The sequence below is a fragment of the Muntiacus reevesi genome, chromosome 10 (genome assembly GCF_963930625.1).
Source record: "Muntiacus reevesi chromosome 10, mMunRee1.1, whole genome shotgun sequence".
NCBI classification, from domain to species: domain Eukaryota; kingdom Metazoa; phylum Chordata; class Mammalia; order Artiodactyla; family Cervidae; genus Muntiacus; species Muntiacus reevesi.
The window spans coordinates 33,172,454-33,188,749 of NC_089258.1; the positions used below are offsets into that span (position 1 = coordinate 33,172,454).

The following is a 16,296-nucleotide window of genomic DNA, read 5'->3' on the forward strand; positions in this document are numbered from 1 at the left end:
CTCAACTAAGCTGCTTAAAAAAGAAAAGACAAAAAGGGCAGAGATCTACTGGAGTCAAAATGAGAACGGACGGGAGACGGGGAAGCCCAGCAAGAGCAGAAGATGAGAAACGCCTACCTTGAAAATGAGGAGGCTGCGAGAGTGGTGCGGGGTACAAGGGCCGAACGGGCTGCAGCTGGGAAGCAACAGCTGGTGCCTGGGGGTAAGCGTAGGTCTGCACACCTGCATAGGGCTGAGAAGACGCCAAGTTATAGCCGGTTTACGAAACATTCATCTCTCTCTTTTCTGCTTAGTTTGTCTTTGATGGAATAAGGTAGGTAAACTGGAAGGAGATTCAAACGTATTAAAGCTGGAGATGGATAGACCAAGGTTTGGCACTGGACGGTAACTGCAGCAGGAGAGGAATGATGTAATTCAGTGATGCCAGTCACTAAAGCCCAACGGGAATCTCAGGTTACTCCCCAGTTCTCTTGTGATGATTTAATTCAGTAGCAGTTCATCCCTCAGCCACTGGGTCAATGGATGGTCTGAGACATTTTAAAACTAAGCAAACTCTATTTGGTTTCATTAAAGTAACAAAAGAGGTGTTCTGATTCCAAACTAAATCCACGAGTTTCCAAAGGATGCCTTGGCGTAGCTAGATTCTGATGTTTATCTGTATGACCAAGTGCTCTCTTCCTCTGAGCCTCAGTCACCTCAACAATTAAATGAAAATAACAATACCACTTCTTTCAGTTGTTGTATGGGCTAAATGAAGTGACAGATAGCTAAAGTTCCTAACCCCTGGTAAGCAAGTGCCTGGAAGACAATGTTTAATAAACAGCAGCTATCATTTTAATAATGATGGTTATTCTTCCTTGAATTAAGGAAATCCAGCTCATTTCCAGGGACAGGTATAACTACCCATCCATTACTAAAAAAGAATCCTAGTATACAGGATATAACTCTCCACTAGGTCCATTCAGGAGTGAGAGAGGGCAAGGTGGGACTTTTCTCATTTCTGATGCACCCATTACTAATGAGGCATTGCCTGACCACCACTGCTCTGATCCCTTCCCCCTCACCCCCCTGCCCGCCGCATGAAGAATCACCAAGGAAGTGGGAGCCTTTTATCATGGGGTGTTAAGTCTTATCCATCAAGTGTGTTGGGCAAAAGACAGAGTCTACAGTCCTGGCAAACCGTCAGCAAGGCAGACAGGCGGCTGCCACTGGTTCCCATGAAAACAGAAAAAAAGAAAAAAAACTAAAAACCCTACTTTTAAGAGCTCACCTCTAGAGGATAACTAAACAATGAGAGTTCAGCTGGATTTGTATATGGCCTCCCCCACTGCCCCTCCACCACAGCCATTCTACTGACTGTAGAGCAGCATCTTAGCCTATCAGCTGCTTGATAGAGGAGAACACAGAAGACTTGGATATATATCTCTAGACATGTGTGAAAAGGAAGGGAAACAAACATCAATTGGGCTTTCACTATGTGTCAGGCCTTGTACCAGGTGGTGTGCTGGTTCTCACATTTAATCTTGACAACAACCTGTAAGGCAGGTAATCGTTCGCTTGTTTAGACATGAAAAAGTGGTGGTTCAGGAAGGGGAAAAATTATAAGCTCTGTGGGGAACTGCTGCTGTACAAATTGAGTGAAAAGAGAAAAAGAGACTGAACAGAACAATGATAAATGATAGCATATAATTGACACGGTTTAAAAATGTTACCTGAAAGGACTGGGCATTTCCAGACACAGCTGAGTGGGAATCAAGAGATGCAACTTGCATCAAAGCAGCAGATGGTGTTTGGAGACCAGAAACAGATGGCTGAGGTGCTAAGATAGAGGAAAAGTTTTCACTGTTAAACCCACTCCCCACTTCTTGGTACAAGTCTGGACTATCGCCTCACATACCATCACCCTTCACACTTGACCATGTCTCTCACCTAATTCTCCTAAAACCAGACCTAATGGATCTCAGCAAGTGGGATCTAAACCTACTGGGCTAGTGAAAGGACACTGGGTGTTTTCGGGTGCACAAGACTCAGACCGATGATCCCATCAGCTGACAGGAAGTGCAGAATTACACACAGGGAGATGGCTCATCAGCTGAACACCAATTTCCTAAACCGACAATGCAACACAGCAGAAGACACAGCAGGCAGACCAAATACATTTCAGGCCCGAAAATGCCCTATCTAGGGACAGTCTGGGAAGTTTTATACTCTAGTCCAGTTCTCAATACTAAAACAATACAGCCTAACATTTTAGGGTACAGTGATGATAATTTTGGTACCAACCTAGTTTAAGGCCACAGAGCCTCAGAGCGGTTCCTTACCTTGTGAGGTAATGTGTGGGAGCACTGGATGGGCTGGCTGAACAGATGGCTGGACAGATGGGGTCACCATGGGCTGCCCAGTTCCTCGAGGAGCATTCATGTCCTACAACAGGCACAAGCATCTTGGTTATTACATCTATGGGTCCTTAGTTGAAGACTGAGACTGACTGTCCACCCTAAACCTGCTTACAACCAGTGTTTTAGATCAAAAAAAAAAAAAAAAAAAGGAGGAAGGAAAGGAAAGCAGAAAGGCACGAATTTAAGGCATGGGCTCTGGGAGGAAAGCACTCTATTATGTACCAGAGTAGGATCCCTCTCCCTGTAAATTATATCAAATAATTATAGTTAAATTTCCAGTGTACATCGATTATGTTATTTTATCTGAAGCAGCTAGAGTGACTGCTCCCCATAATGAATCATTTTCCAAACAAGCAGCTACCTTAAGACTGACCTAGTCTGCTTCCACAGAATTAGGGCCTCTCACAAGGAACCCCAGGGAATAATGCAGCCTTTCTCTTCTGCCAAATAATCTTCACAGACCTCAAGGTACTCACAGAAAATCACACACAGTAGGATTCACTGTGTCTCATTACCAGGCTATTTTTAACAATATAGTTTTAGAGTGTTTTCCCTTCATTTTTTTCCTTCATAACAGCAAAGTGATGTTGGTCCTACTGTAATTCTAAATAAAGTTAACACTGCAGGGAGCATGGGTTCAATCCCCAGTCAAGGAACTAAGATCCCGTACAGCACACAAAGTGGCAAAAAAAAAAGAAAAAGTCTAAAAAAAGTTAATGTATAGACACCTTCCTGATTCACACAAGGAAGAAAGAAACTTGAGGCACAATATACAGTGACTGTGATCTGCTATGCTGCAGCTTAAAGGCTGAAATCTCTTAGACATTCTTTTACATTAGACTTCCTCTTGGGACTTCCCTGGTGGTCCAGTGGCTAAAGCATTGGTCCAGTTCCCAATGCCCAGGGCCCAGGTTCAATCCCTGGTCAGGGAACTAGATCCCACATGCCGCAACAAAAGACCCCACACAGCTAAATAAATAGCTATGTATAATGAAATAAAAAAAAAAGAAACTATCTTAGACTTCCTCTTATTTCCTGAAATTCTCAGAAATGTATTATGCATTTCTGGAAAAGCATCCCAGTTTTACATCATTACATAAATCTACCTAAATGTCTAACAACAGAGTGAAAGGAATTATAATAAATCAATATAACAGAGCACTGGATTATCTTTAAAGGTGATAAAGCTTTGCTTTCTTTTTTTATATTATCAACATTAACATAAATGTTCATGATATAATATTAAGTTTAAAAATCTGATTATAAAATAACACAAAAAGAATGCCCTTTTTGTTAAATGTCTTCTTTTTAATTTAAATTACCCTATAATAAGTGAGCAGCACTTAAAATTTTTAATAAGAATATTATCTTACCCAAATTTCATTTCCAGAACCCAGATAAAAATCAATTCTATAATGGGTCCCAGAAATCTTATTTTGTTTAAAATGTTAAATCTACATAGAGCTCTTCCATGAAGAAATAAAATAAAATTATGAAAAAATAAAACCTTTTATGAATTTTTTTTCAAGATTATCACCTTTGCTTTGCTGTACATCAATGTCAAAGAATCCTAAAAATTAATCACTGTTAAGTGTTTTAATTCAGTTAAGAAAGCATTATTTTAAATAAGGAATTAACCAATGGTTAAAGAACTTAATTGGAGTTGTTACTTCTTGTCATTCACCAAATTCCAGATGGACTAAATATGAAATAATAGATCTAAATATACAATAATAAACATTTTAAATACACATGTAATGTTTACAATATTTGAAAGTGGGAAGGCTTTCTAAGCATACTGCCAAAAGCAAAACACAAAGGGAAAAAATTGATAGATCTGATTGCAATAAAATTTTTAAACTTGAAAAATCAACATTTCTCAAAAGAATCTAAGCAATTCAATCATAAATATGAATTGAGCTTTCTTTATGGGTTGAGCATCATGTGGTCTAAAAGGTTTGATTTTTTACTAACAATAGAGATTTCAGTAGAAAGCTAAATTAACCACTTAAAACCACCCAATTCTTCTGACAGATATACAGAATCGCTTCCATTTCTCAGGGGAAGGGCTAATTATAGGAGAAACACATATACTAATACAAGCTGTATCATTTTGACTATAAGCTCTCTAAATAATGATTCTGGTTAGAGGCAGGAAAAGCAATAATTTCAGTTAAAAGAACAAAGAGGGACTTCCTTGGTAGTCCAGTGGCTAAGACTCTGCACTCCCAGTGCAAGGGGCCAGGGTTCAATCCCTGGTCAGCGTACATCCCACACGCTGCAGACCCAGGGCAGCCAAGTAAATAAATACTTAAAAAAAAAAAAAAAAGAAAGAACAGAAGACAGCAACATCTGCACTATTCATTCTAAGACAGCCAGTGGGACATACTTCAATTTCTGAATCATTAGAATCCAGCTGTGGTGGAAGAATGGGCAGCATAGGCTGGCCCATTTTAGCCATCCGAGAGATCAACTTGGCCTTGACTGTATCAGGATTCTAAAAAAAAAGGAAAGTCACAAAAATCACTGTAATCAAAGTTCATTAACTTCAGTCAACTCTATGCCTTTGACTCTTAGGTCAAATCTTTCAGTAAGTCCCCCTGGCACATCTATTTGAAAGTACTTTTTCTATAAAATAAGAATTCAAGATTTCTTTCCTAGAAGCATACATGGGTCACAATTAATGACAGTAGAAAAAATAATTCCCTACATGTTAGAATCGACAAAGTGGTTCCATCTGTATTCCTTCATTTCAATCAAGTCTCCTTACCAGGCATAAGTATTCTCACTTTATAGATGAAAAGCTCAAGTACAGATTAAGGGAGGGAGGCATTTTAGATAATAATACCTTCTCAAGAGCAACTCAGTAGGTAAACATTCAGAAGAGATTCAGGGAGAGAGGTAAACAGGAACTCTGTGTCCTAAAGTCAGGTTCATTTAACACTGACTTGGCACTGATGACACACTAGTCCCTGCGCTGAATGCCTCTGTATTCATTAACTGGTTCAAAGTGCAGTTTTCAGAGCAGAGTGTATACCCCTAAGAGTACGCAAGATAATCTAGTGAGTGTAAAATGAAATGACCGTAGCCTCTATTTTTAAGTTATTTATAAGCTACAGTATTATTGTTTAGTCATTCAGTCGTGTCCAACTCTTTGTGACCCCATGGACTGCACACGTCAGGCTTCCCTGTCCTTCGCCATCTCCCAGAGCTTGCTCAAGCTACTGTATACATAAGACAGTAAACTTGCTTACAGGGATGGACTATATATACTTCATATAATTTGTAAACAAACATACACAGAGAGTGTGTGCTCATCTCTTTTTAACAGTGGAGGCACATCAGCAAAAAAAATTAGATCCCTCAAAAGAGGACTAATTATAGAAACCAACATCCACACAATGGAACATCGGGATCTAAAGGAAAGAATGAGGACGTTTCCCATACACTAACATGGAAAGACGCTGTTAGTATAAAAGGCAAGGTAGATAGTACACATAATATGCTATTTTTTGTGAAAGGGGGGAATAAAATATACATTCCTACTTGCTTGCATTTGCATAAAGAAACACGGAAGGAAAACATAGGAAACTAATAAAAGCACTTACCCAAGGTGCGGGGGTGGGGAGGGAGTGAGATAAAACGAGGGTGCATGAGGGGAGGGGTAGGAATGAAGTCATCTCAACGTATACCCTGTTATATCGTTTTGCTAACTGTGCCCTACGAATGCAATTATATATTCAAAGCAAAAGATAAAAACTTGGGAAATTCCCTGGCAGTCCAGTAGGTTGGGACTTTGTCTTCCAAAGAAGGGAGTATAAGTTCAATCCCTGGTAGAGGAGCTAAGACCCCACATGCCTCGCAGGCAAAAAAACAGAAATATTGTAACATATTCATTACAGACTTTAAAAATTGTCCCTATAAAAATTTTTTTTAAATAAAAACTTCAATGTAAAAAGATGGTTAAAGTTTTATGCTACATGAACTTTGTCTCAATTAAAAAAACAAAATTGCAAAAAAAAGAAAGAAAGAAAAACCACTGTAGACCACTAACTTACCAAAAGTTATTGAAGTGTAGAAATATTTGATAAAAGTAGCTGTGTCTAGAGAGTACAAAAGAATACTGAACAATTTTGTCAGCATTCAAAAGATCTGAGATTTTACACTGTTTTCCCATTTTCTTGATTCCTTGGCTTAACCTTCTGGGTTTAGATCACTTTTTATACATATCAGATCAATTATTTGCTTAACTAATTCCTACTTTGGATTGGATATAAACAAGTAAACTAGAGCTGGAGGGAAATTAATCATAAATTTCAGTCCACAGAGTTACCCTAATGTGGCAGGTGAAACCTACAAAGCTTTAGAATGTCAAGCACTTCAGCTGTCATCCCACCCACACGCAGCAAACTCAGATGCCTTCTTGGAGCAGGCAGGGCAGCCTCTCACACAGCGCACAGCCTCCCACAGGTCTTCAAATCCAAAGTCTGCTACAACAGTATGCTAGTCTCCTTATCTCACAGTTTGAGAAAACACAGAGGCCCAGCAACCGGCTCAAAGCCAACTAGCTGGTGAATTAGTGTAGAATTCCTCTGACAAAATGAAAGTATACAGACATGTAGTGTTAGCAGTAACTATGATAACAACAAGCAATGTTAACTGAGTTATTACAACACTCCAGACACAATACTAGAAACTCCATAGGCATTATTTAATTTAAACCTCATGGGCTTCCCCACTGGCTCAGCAGATGAAGAATCCAGCTGCCATGCAGGAGATGCAGGTTCAATCCCTGCGTTGGGAAGATCCCCTGGAGAAGGAAATGGCAACCTGATCCATTATTCTTGCCTGAAAAATCTCATGGACAAAGGAGCCTGGTGGGCTATGGTCCAAAGGGTCACAAAGAGTAAAACATAAATGAGCGCATGCACGCACGCACGCACACGCGCACACACACACACACACACACATGCACATGTACGCACACAATAAAACCTCATAAAAATCTTGAGAGATTACTGAAGACATGTTTTATGTAGGCTCTGTGCTTAGGGCTTTATAAACATATCACAGAAACTCTTAGAGGGGTTGTGAGAATTATTTCCATTTTAATAATGAAGAAGCTGAAGATCAGGGAAGTTAGATAATTTTCTCAAGGTCCCATGTTTGTAAGAATAAAGATTTGAATCCAGGTTTATGCAGAATCCCAGGTAATTTAAACTGACTCCCAAGTAAAGGACAGTGAATCAAGTAACCACTTATTTCTACCCTAAATCAACATTTCTCATTATTTTTTTTTTTCTCTAACCTACCATACCCGAGGCACATGGAACCTTCCTAGCAAACTGGGGTTAAGGAGATAAAACATATATACTCACTGCATTTACTGTAAGCTGTTCACTAAGGGAGTTAGATTTGGAACGAAGAGCTGACTCCCTGAAAGCAAATAAGACATATCCTGAGATAAAAACAAAATCTATAATCATGAGTCCACATTATACTGGATAAACATTGTTTTTTAAGACATTTGATAATTTAACAGCTGTAAAATAGAATTTTAACTGTTCTTTAGTTTGCATAATTTCTGAAATCTACTGAAGATAAACAATTTCCCATTCAAATGGAAAAATTTACATTTTATCCTTAGAGATAAGTGTTTATGGCTTTTGCCCAATTTTTCTCCAGTTTGGTGGGTATTCTTTTATATCTGAGTTAGTGCCTTTATAGACTATGAATATTAACCCTTTGTTAGAAAATTTGATGCAATTATGTTTCCCATTTCCCTTATCCCATCGATTCCCCCCAACTATTTAAAATTATTTCAGTTTTCAACTAGTGTATTGGCCCAAAAGTTCATTCAGGTTCTTCTGTACGATGCTATGGACAAACTTAAACAAACTTTTTGGCCAAACTAATATATCCCTATTTCTGAACCACCCTAAGACTCATGTTTATGGACAATGAAAGAGTTTGGTACAACTGTAGCGTCTTACCCTGATTTGAAAGGCACCGACGTGGATGGTGACATGACAGGGTCAGCAGAGACACTGTCAGCAGCAGGGACGGGAGAAGGGGCTGCAGAATCCCGGGAACTAACGCTGTGCCCGTCAGAGCCAGGATCTCGAGTGAATTTCACCTAGGGAAGCAGCAACCACAGGCTGAATAGGCTAACAGACCACAAAGACGGCCCTCTTCCCCCTTTCTCCTTCTATCTTACTTATTCTTCATCATACAAAGTCAATAATTATTCATGGTGGCAAAAGAGACAATGGAGACAAGCCAAAAGAAAAAAAAAAGATAATTACTGGCAATTCAACTGTTAAGTAGCAATATTGTTAGGATTTCGGATGTAATATTTCACATTTATATTATGTGTGTGTGTTTTACAAAAATGGAGCCATACTGCTTTACTCACTCACTGATTAACATATTAATATTTCCATGTTAACTAAATTATTAATCAATAACATCCTTTTTAATTTTTAACTTCAAAGGTCATACCCTTAACTGCTATCAACTACAGGAAAAAGTCTCCAAAGGACTTTGGGGACAGAAGTCAAAACATCTATGTTATCACAAAATATATTTCATCATTTCCTACTTGTTAGACATTCAGTTTATTTCTAATTTCCTCCATACAAATAATACTTCTATGAATACTTTTATCTCTGTATCTTTGCACATAATCTTTTCTAAAATACAAATTCCCCGAAGTTAAATTGCTGGATAAAAGTTATACTTATTTGTAAAACTTTTGATATATACCATTAAATTTCACACCATAAAGGGTGAACTACTTTATACTCCATATGTATGCTCAGTCGCTCAGTCATGTCTGACTCTTTGGACTGTGGCCCGCCAGACTCCTCTATCCATAGAATTTTCCAGGCAAGAATATTGGAGCAGGTTGCCATTTCCTACTCCAGGGGATCTTCCCGACCCCCAGGGATCAAACCCAAGTCACCTGCCCCGCCTACATTGGCAGGCAGATTCTTCACTACCGCACCACCTAGGAAGCCCTTATACTCCAAAAGTAGTGTATAAATCCTTCTCAAAACTCTTGTGACCCTGGGTGTCACCATTCTGTATCACCCTTGTCAGTTTTTATTTTCCGCCATGTCTCATGGCTTGCAGGATCTCAGTTCTCCAATCAGAGGCTGAACCCAGGCCGCAGCTGTGAAAACCCAGAATCCTAACCACTAGGCCACCAGGGAACTCCCCCAGCCTTGTCAGTTCTGTAAACAATTTGTAATTTTTTGATTGTTGATAAAACAGGGTATTTCTTTATGTTTACAAAAAGTCTTAATGGATTCAAATTGATTTGTTATCTATCACAGCCATGATTTCCTCAAAGGAAATGGAGAAAGAATATAAAAGCTGTGATAGAGGCAGCTGGAAGCATGTCAGTCAGAGGGCTGACACGCCCACCAGAGATAAGGGTGGAAAGAGTCACTGAGAAACAAAGCATATCCTATGTCGCAGCAGGCAGAACAGCCACAATGAAGATGACCATAATATCTGTTTGCACTGCATTTTATAGTTTACAGTCTCAAACACTATCACATTTAAACCTAATGATCACAGTGTAAAGCAAACAGTATTTTTTGGGGTGAGAGGGCAAGGGATTGGATGGGGAACATTAATTAACCACAGTTGTTATAAACTTTATTTGGACTTCCCTGGTATCTCAGACAGCAAAGAATTTGCCTACAATGCAAGAGACCTGGGTTTGCTCCCTGGGTTGGAAAGATCCCCTGGAGAAGGGAATTGGTTACCCACTCCAGTATTCTTGCTTGGAGAATTCCAAGCAAGTGGAGCCTGGCAAGCTACAGTTCATGGGGTCGCAAAGAGTTGGGACATGACTGAGCAACTAACATAGAAATTATTTGTAATAAAACCTTTAAATAGTACAAACGGGTAGAATGTAAAAAAGTAAAAGTTTCTGAACTCCACTCCCATTCTCCAGAGAAAAATCACTACATTTCTTTAAATGTTTCCAGAAATTTCATATGAATATATGGGCATATACGTATATTTATTTGTATATATATACATACACACACAAGATCATACTACCCATACTGTTCTGCAACTTGTTTCTTTCACTTAAAAACAGATTTTCGATATTCTTTAAGAAATACACAGATGTCCACTCCCTGAAAAACCATAATTCAACCAGTCTCATAATGACAAACACTTAAGCTGTTTCCAGTTCTCCACTATCAAACAATGTGGCAAAAAACTATGTATCTATCTCCAGCTATCTATCTACATACAGGTATACATGCACACTTATGTAAACAGATTGATAGGATAAATTTGTAGCCATGGAATTACTAAATCAAAAGGTAGGAACACTGGGTAGGAATTTTACGGAAAAAATAAAAAGATAGAGAAGTGACTAAATACAGAGCCAAGAAGGACATAAACTTTGACCGTTAGATTCCAAAGCGTCTGTTCTTTCCAACCATACCACTTCTACTTAAAAGAAAAGAGAGAGAGAGATCTTTAGAATCTTTTCCAACACATTTACTTATTCATTTTACTCAATTAGCAAAGAGGACTCATCAAACACAACACAGCACAATTTCACTCACCCGCCTAATCTCCACCTCGAACACCAGGATTGAGTCTGTTGAGGGAGTCCATCCTATTACCCCTTCAGAGCCAGCAGCGCAGGCTGGGGGGATGATAAGCAACCGCTTCCCTCCTTTCCTCATGCCCACCATTCCATCCTCCCAGCTCTTTAGGAATCAGAGAAGAGGAAACGTTCATCAGATACAAACCTTCTAATAAGACAAAACACAGTAGAGGATCATTAGTTTATGCTCCCCGCTCCCACACACCAGTTTTAAGAACATCTAGAATACTTCTCAGCTGACTTGTCAAAGCCAGCACATCCAGGGCTAAATGAAATATCTCAGATGATGAGAGAAATTGGGAGGAACAGAACGGCATTAAAAGAGAAATAAACGCTATCATTTAATAAACACAGTTTTTTCTAAGTACTTTGGTAAGTGCTTTACTTCCACTATGTTGTTTAATTCCTAAAATAACTTCATAAGGTTAGTAGCAATAGCCCCATTTTACAGAAGAGAAAATTGAGGCTTAAGGAGGTAAGGTAACTAGCCCAAGATCAGTTAGTAAATTGTTAAGCCAAGATTCAACACTAGATCAGACTAGCTTTAAGTGTCATGCCCCAACTACTATGATCTCCAGGAAAAAGCTTCCAAAGGCTTCTGGGACAAGGAGTCATCAACAAAGCTATGGAGAAAAACATTCTGCCACAGGGATGAATGAGTACTTAACAATGCATCAGTGTGTCCTGACACAATGACACCTCACATGTGTAAAATATTCTTTTTAAAAAAAAATTCTAAAAAAAAAGAAAAACAAAAAGAACTTCTCATTTTATACTAGATTATAGCTGATTAACAATGTTGTGAGGGACTTCCCTGGTGATCCAGTGGCTAAGACTCCATGTTCCCAACACAGGGGACCCAGATTCAATCCCTCATCAGGGAACTAGTTCCTGCATGTTGCAGTTAAGATTTGGTGCAACCACATTAATTTTTTTAAAAAAGAAAAAGAAACAAAAAACAATGTTGTGATAGTTTTGGGTGGACAGCAAAGGGCCTCAGCCACACATATACATGTATCCATTCTCCCTCAAACTCCCCTCCCATCCAGGCTGCCAGGTAAAATTGAGCACAGTTCCAATGCCCAGCAGGGCTCTGTGGGGTTCCTGGGAACGGAAGTCTTTTTGTCTCCCATTCCTCCTAGGCAAGACTCCAGCCCGCATGACCTTCTCTGAGTTCTCCGGACTTGACTGAGCAACTGAACTGGCTGAAACAAGAGAAGCAGCAAGGAAACCACCTGAGGCAAAGTTAAAGGGACCAGAGTGGCTCATCAAGATTGGGAGCTGAGACCTAAGACCCTGCACACGCCCTAATCTTGTCAGCAACCCCACCCTTTTGAAACAGTGCAGAAAAAGGAATGAAGATTGTTACTGCCTTGATCCTTATCCTACACCCCAGGACTATATAACCTCTCCCTACTCCCCAGGGAGGGGGGCACAGTGTCTTGAGGGGCGAGCCTACCGTGTTCCCCCTTTGCCTGGCAAAGTAACAAAGCCATTCTTTTTTTCTTCTCCATAACTCTGTCTCCATGTTTCTGTTTGGCAATAGTGCACAGCCAGCCAAGATCCTGGCAACAGTTCCCTGTGCTAGACAGGACTTTGCTGGTTATCCATTTTAAACAGTAGAGTGTACATGTGGATCCCACATTCCCTGTCTCTTTCCCTCCCATTCGTCCCCCCTGGCAACTATAAATCTGTTTAATAAATCTGTTCTCTAAGTCTGTGAGTATGTTTCTGTTTTATAAAATAATCTTTACTTTATAAAATACATCCATAGTTGCTAAAGAAGAAATTCACAATGTGAACCCAGGTCCTTGGACTCCAATCCTAATGTCCCTCCTGCTATGTTGCAGTTGCTTCCTAGCATGATTTGAAGCATCCCAGACAGATAAGAATCACTCATTAATGATACACTTCTGTAAGAAACAATCTAATCTCTTTCCCAAGGAGGCAACAGGAAGAATTTAACAGTGCCCTCAGAACCACAGAATGGAAACAAAAAGGCAGGGACCACAAAAAAGAAATGTACCCTTCTTCAATATATTGTCTCACAGGGAAAAGTCTCTCAAATCCAGACAACGTAGCACATTTTTCTGTATTTTATAACCAAGCCTTTCCAGATTCTTAGAAAATAAATCTAGCTTAGAAATTTCATAAAATTCAGTCTAAATTAAGCACACTGCAACTGACAAACTCTTACAAGAACACAGTTAAGCCTTTACCTTGATGACTTTTCCTGACCCTAATTTCAGGCGAAGAAGCTTATCTTTGTTAGCAGTGGAATCAAAAACCTGAAAGTTGATCAAAATAAATGTCAGCCAACTTCACAAATAATAATCATTATGATGTTCAACTTAACACAGAACAACACAGTACTTCTGAAATAGGTAATGTCAAATATACTGGAAAAATACTGACCTGAAAAAGAGGGACCACATCATGGCTAAAGGTGTTATCACACTGAGTATCTCCGAGGCAAGGATTTTTCAGGTTTAGAAAAAAATAAACTTCTACCACCACGTATTTAAAATTATTTTAATCTATAAACAATTTTCAAATAAATTGTTCAAATAAATTTATCAAATAAATTATCTCATTTGATGCAAACAACCATCTGACCAAGAAAGTACATACAGCCCTACTAACCAAGCTCAATTCATACGGGAAAAAAAAAAACTTAAGAGCTTAAATGCCTTGACAAAGTCAAGTTAGGATAAAATTGGGACTTGAATCCACATTTTTGGATTCATAATCTAACGGTCTTTTTATCAAACCATACTACTTTTTTTTTCTTTTTTTAATTTTTTCATTCATTTTTATTAGTTGGAGGCTAATTACTTCACAACATTGCAGTGGGTTTTGTCATACATTGACATGAATCAGCCACGGAGTTACATGTATTCCCCATCCCGATCCCCCCTCCCACCTCCCTCTCCACCGGATTCCTCTGGGTCTTCCCAGTGCACCAGGCCCGAGCACTTGTCTCATGCATCCCACCTGGGCTGGTGGTCTGTTTCACTATAGATAATATACATGCTGTTCTCTCGAAACATCCCACCCTCGCCTTCTCCCACAGAGTCCAAAAGTCTGTTCTGTACATCTGTGTCTCTTTTTCTGTTTTGCATATAGGGTTATCATTACCATCTTTCTAAATTTCATATATATGTGTTAGTATGCTGTATTGGTCTTTATCTTTCTGGCTTACTTCACTCTGTATAATGGGCTCGAGTTTCATCCATCTCACCAGAACTGATTCAAATGAATTATTTTTAATGGCTGAGTAATATTCCATGGTGTATACGTACCACAGCTTCCTTATCCATTCGTCTGCTGATGGGCATCTAGGTTGCTTCCATGTCCTGGCTATTATAAACAGTGCTGCGATGAACATTGGGGTGCACGTGTCTCTTTCAGATCTGGATTCCTCAGTGTGTATGCCCAGAAGTGGTATTGCTGGGTCATATGGCAGTTCTATTTACAGTTTTTTAAGAAATCTCCACACTGTTCTCCATAGCGGCTGTACTAGTTTGCATTCCCACCAACAGTGTAAGAGGGTTCCCTTTTCTCCACACCCTCTCCAGCATTTATTGCTTGTAGACTTTTGGATAGCAGCCATCCTGACTGGCATGTAATGATACCTCATTGTGGTTTTGATTTGCATTTCTCTGATAATGAATGATGTTGAGCATCTTTTCATGTGTTTGTTAGCCATCTGTATGTCTTCTTTGGAGAAATGTCTGTTTAGATCTTTGGCCCATTTTTTGATTGGGTCATTTATTTTCCTGGAATTGAGCTTCAGGAGTTGCTTGTATACTTTTGAGATTAATCCTTTGTCTGTTGCTTCATTTGCTATTATTTTCTCCCAATCTGAGGGCTGTCTTTTCACCTTACTTATAGTTTCCTTTGTTGTGCAAAAGCTTTTAAGTTTCATTAGGTCCCATTTGTTTATTTTTGCTTTTATTTCCAATATTCTGGGAGGTGGGCCATAGAGGATCCTGCTGTGATTTATGTCGGAGAGTGTTTTGCCTATGTTCTCCTCTAGGAGTTTTATTGTTTCTGGTCTTACATTTAGATCTTTAATCCATTTTGAGTTTATTTTTGTGTATGGTGTTAGAAAGTGTTCTAGTTTCATTCTTTTACAAGTGGCTGACCAGTTTTCCCAGCACCACTTGTTAAAGAGGTTGTCTTTTTTCCATTGTATATCCTTGCCTCCTTTATCAAAGATAAGGTGTCCATAGGTTCGTGGATTTATCTCTGGGCTTTCTATTCTGTTCCATTGATCTATATTTCTGTCTTTGTGCCAGTACCATACTGTCTTGATGACTGTGGCTTTGTAGTACAGCCTGAAGTCAGGCAGGTTGATTCCTCCAGTTCCATTCTTCTTTCTCAAGATTACTTTGGCTATTCGAGGTTTTTTGTATTTCCATACAAATTGTGAAATTATTTGTTCTAGTTCTGTGAAAAATACCATTGGTAGCTTGATAGGGATTGCATTGAATCTATAGATTGCTTTATCAAACCATACTACTTTTGAGGGCTTAATAATATAAAAACACAATAAGCCCAATCTATTCACACTCTCTAGTATAAGAAAAACAGAAACAACTGTGAAGAAAGTCTAAAAAGTTTAAGGCCTAATCCCATAAGAATCTATTCAAATTTAAAATTGGTATAGGAGGACAAGATGTACACATGAACAATTACCAAAAATAATACTGGTGCAAACTGGTTTCCACTCTTGCTCTGAGTAAGAGAGACAGTGGCACCGAGCAGATTTTATACACCATCATTTCATGGCTATGCCTCAAAAGCAGCTGTAGAGATTAAACCAAGGCTCCTACAAGATTTCTATTTGCGAACAGCAGCAATTCACAGTAATATACCGTACATCTGAATAGCTCTCAAGCTATTTAAATTACAAGAGAACTTGTAGGGTACTTTTTTCTTACCTGGCCCAGAACGTGATTCTGAAAGAGCCAGCTGGTATAGGCCACTTCTAAAGAATCTCCAACGTCTACCGCAGGGCCTTCCACTACAATAAGGTCCTGTGACAGCACAGAATCCAGGGAAGAGGCGCTGTTGCACTTGGCAATGCAAACCTGCGAGGTGAAATCGAAGCATGAACCCACTTTAAGCTCAGTTAAGGACTCACTCAGTTATTACTAATTGCTCTTTTCCAAACAGTGGCGCCCACTTATAAAACAAATTACATGTTTAGAAGCAAACTGTCCCAAAGTCAGTAATCTTGCCAGCAATCAA

General features: G+C 39.1%; 1 protein-coding gene across 3 annotated transcripts in view; it reads right to left on the reverse strand.

The window, feature by feature from the left end:
* Positions 1-16,296, reverse strand: part of FKBP15 (FKBP prolyl isomerase family member 15) — a 58,190-nt gene that overhangs the window by 21,953 nt on the left and 19,941 nt on the right. For all 3 annotated transcript variants that reach the window (XM_065947640.1, XM_065947639.1, XM_065947638.1), the window contains exons 7-15: positions 15,987-16,136; positions 13,260-13,328; positions 10,997-11,143; positions 8,393-8,535; positions 7,778-7,835; positions 4,789-4,896; positions 2,322-2,424; positions 1,713-1,819; positions 118-232 (exon numbers count right to left, since the gene is read on the reverse strand). In XM_065947640.1, coding sequence (XP_065803712.1) covers positions 118-232; positions 1,713-1,819; positions 2,322-2,424; positions 4,789-4,896; positions 7,778-7,835; positions 8,393-8,535; positions 10,997-11,143; positions 13,260-13,328; positions 15,987-16,136 — 1,000 coding nt within the window. The remainder of the gene's footprint in view (positions 1-117; positions 233-1,712; positions 1,820-2,321; positions 2,425-4,788; positions 4,897-7,777; positions 7,836-8,392; positions 8,536-10,996; positions 11,144-13,259; positions 13,329-15,986; positions 16,137-16,296) is intronic.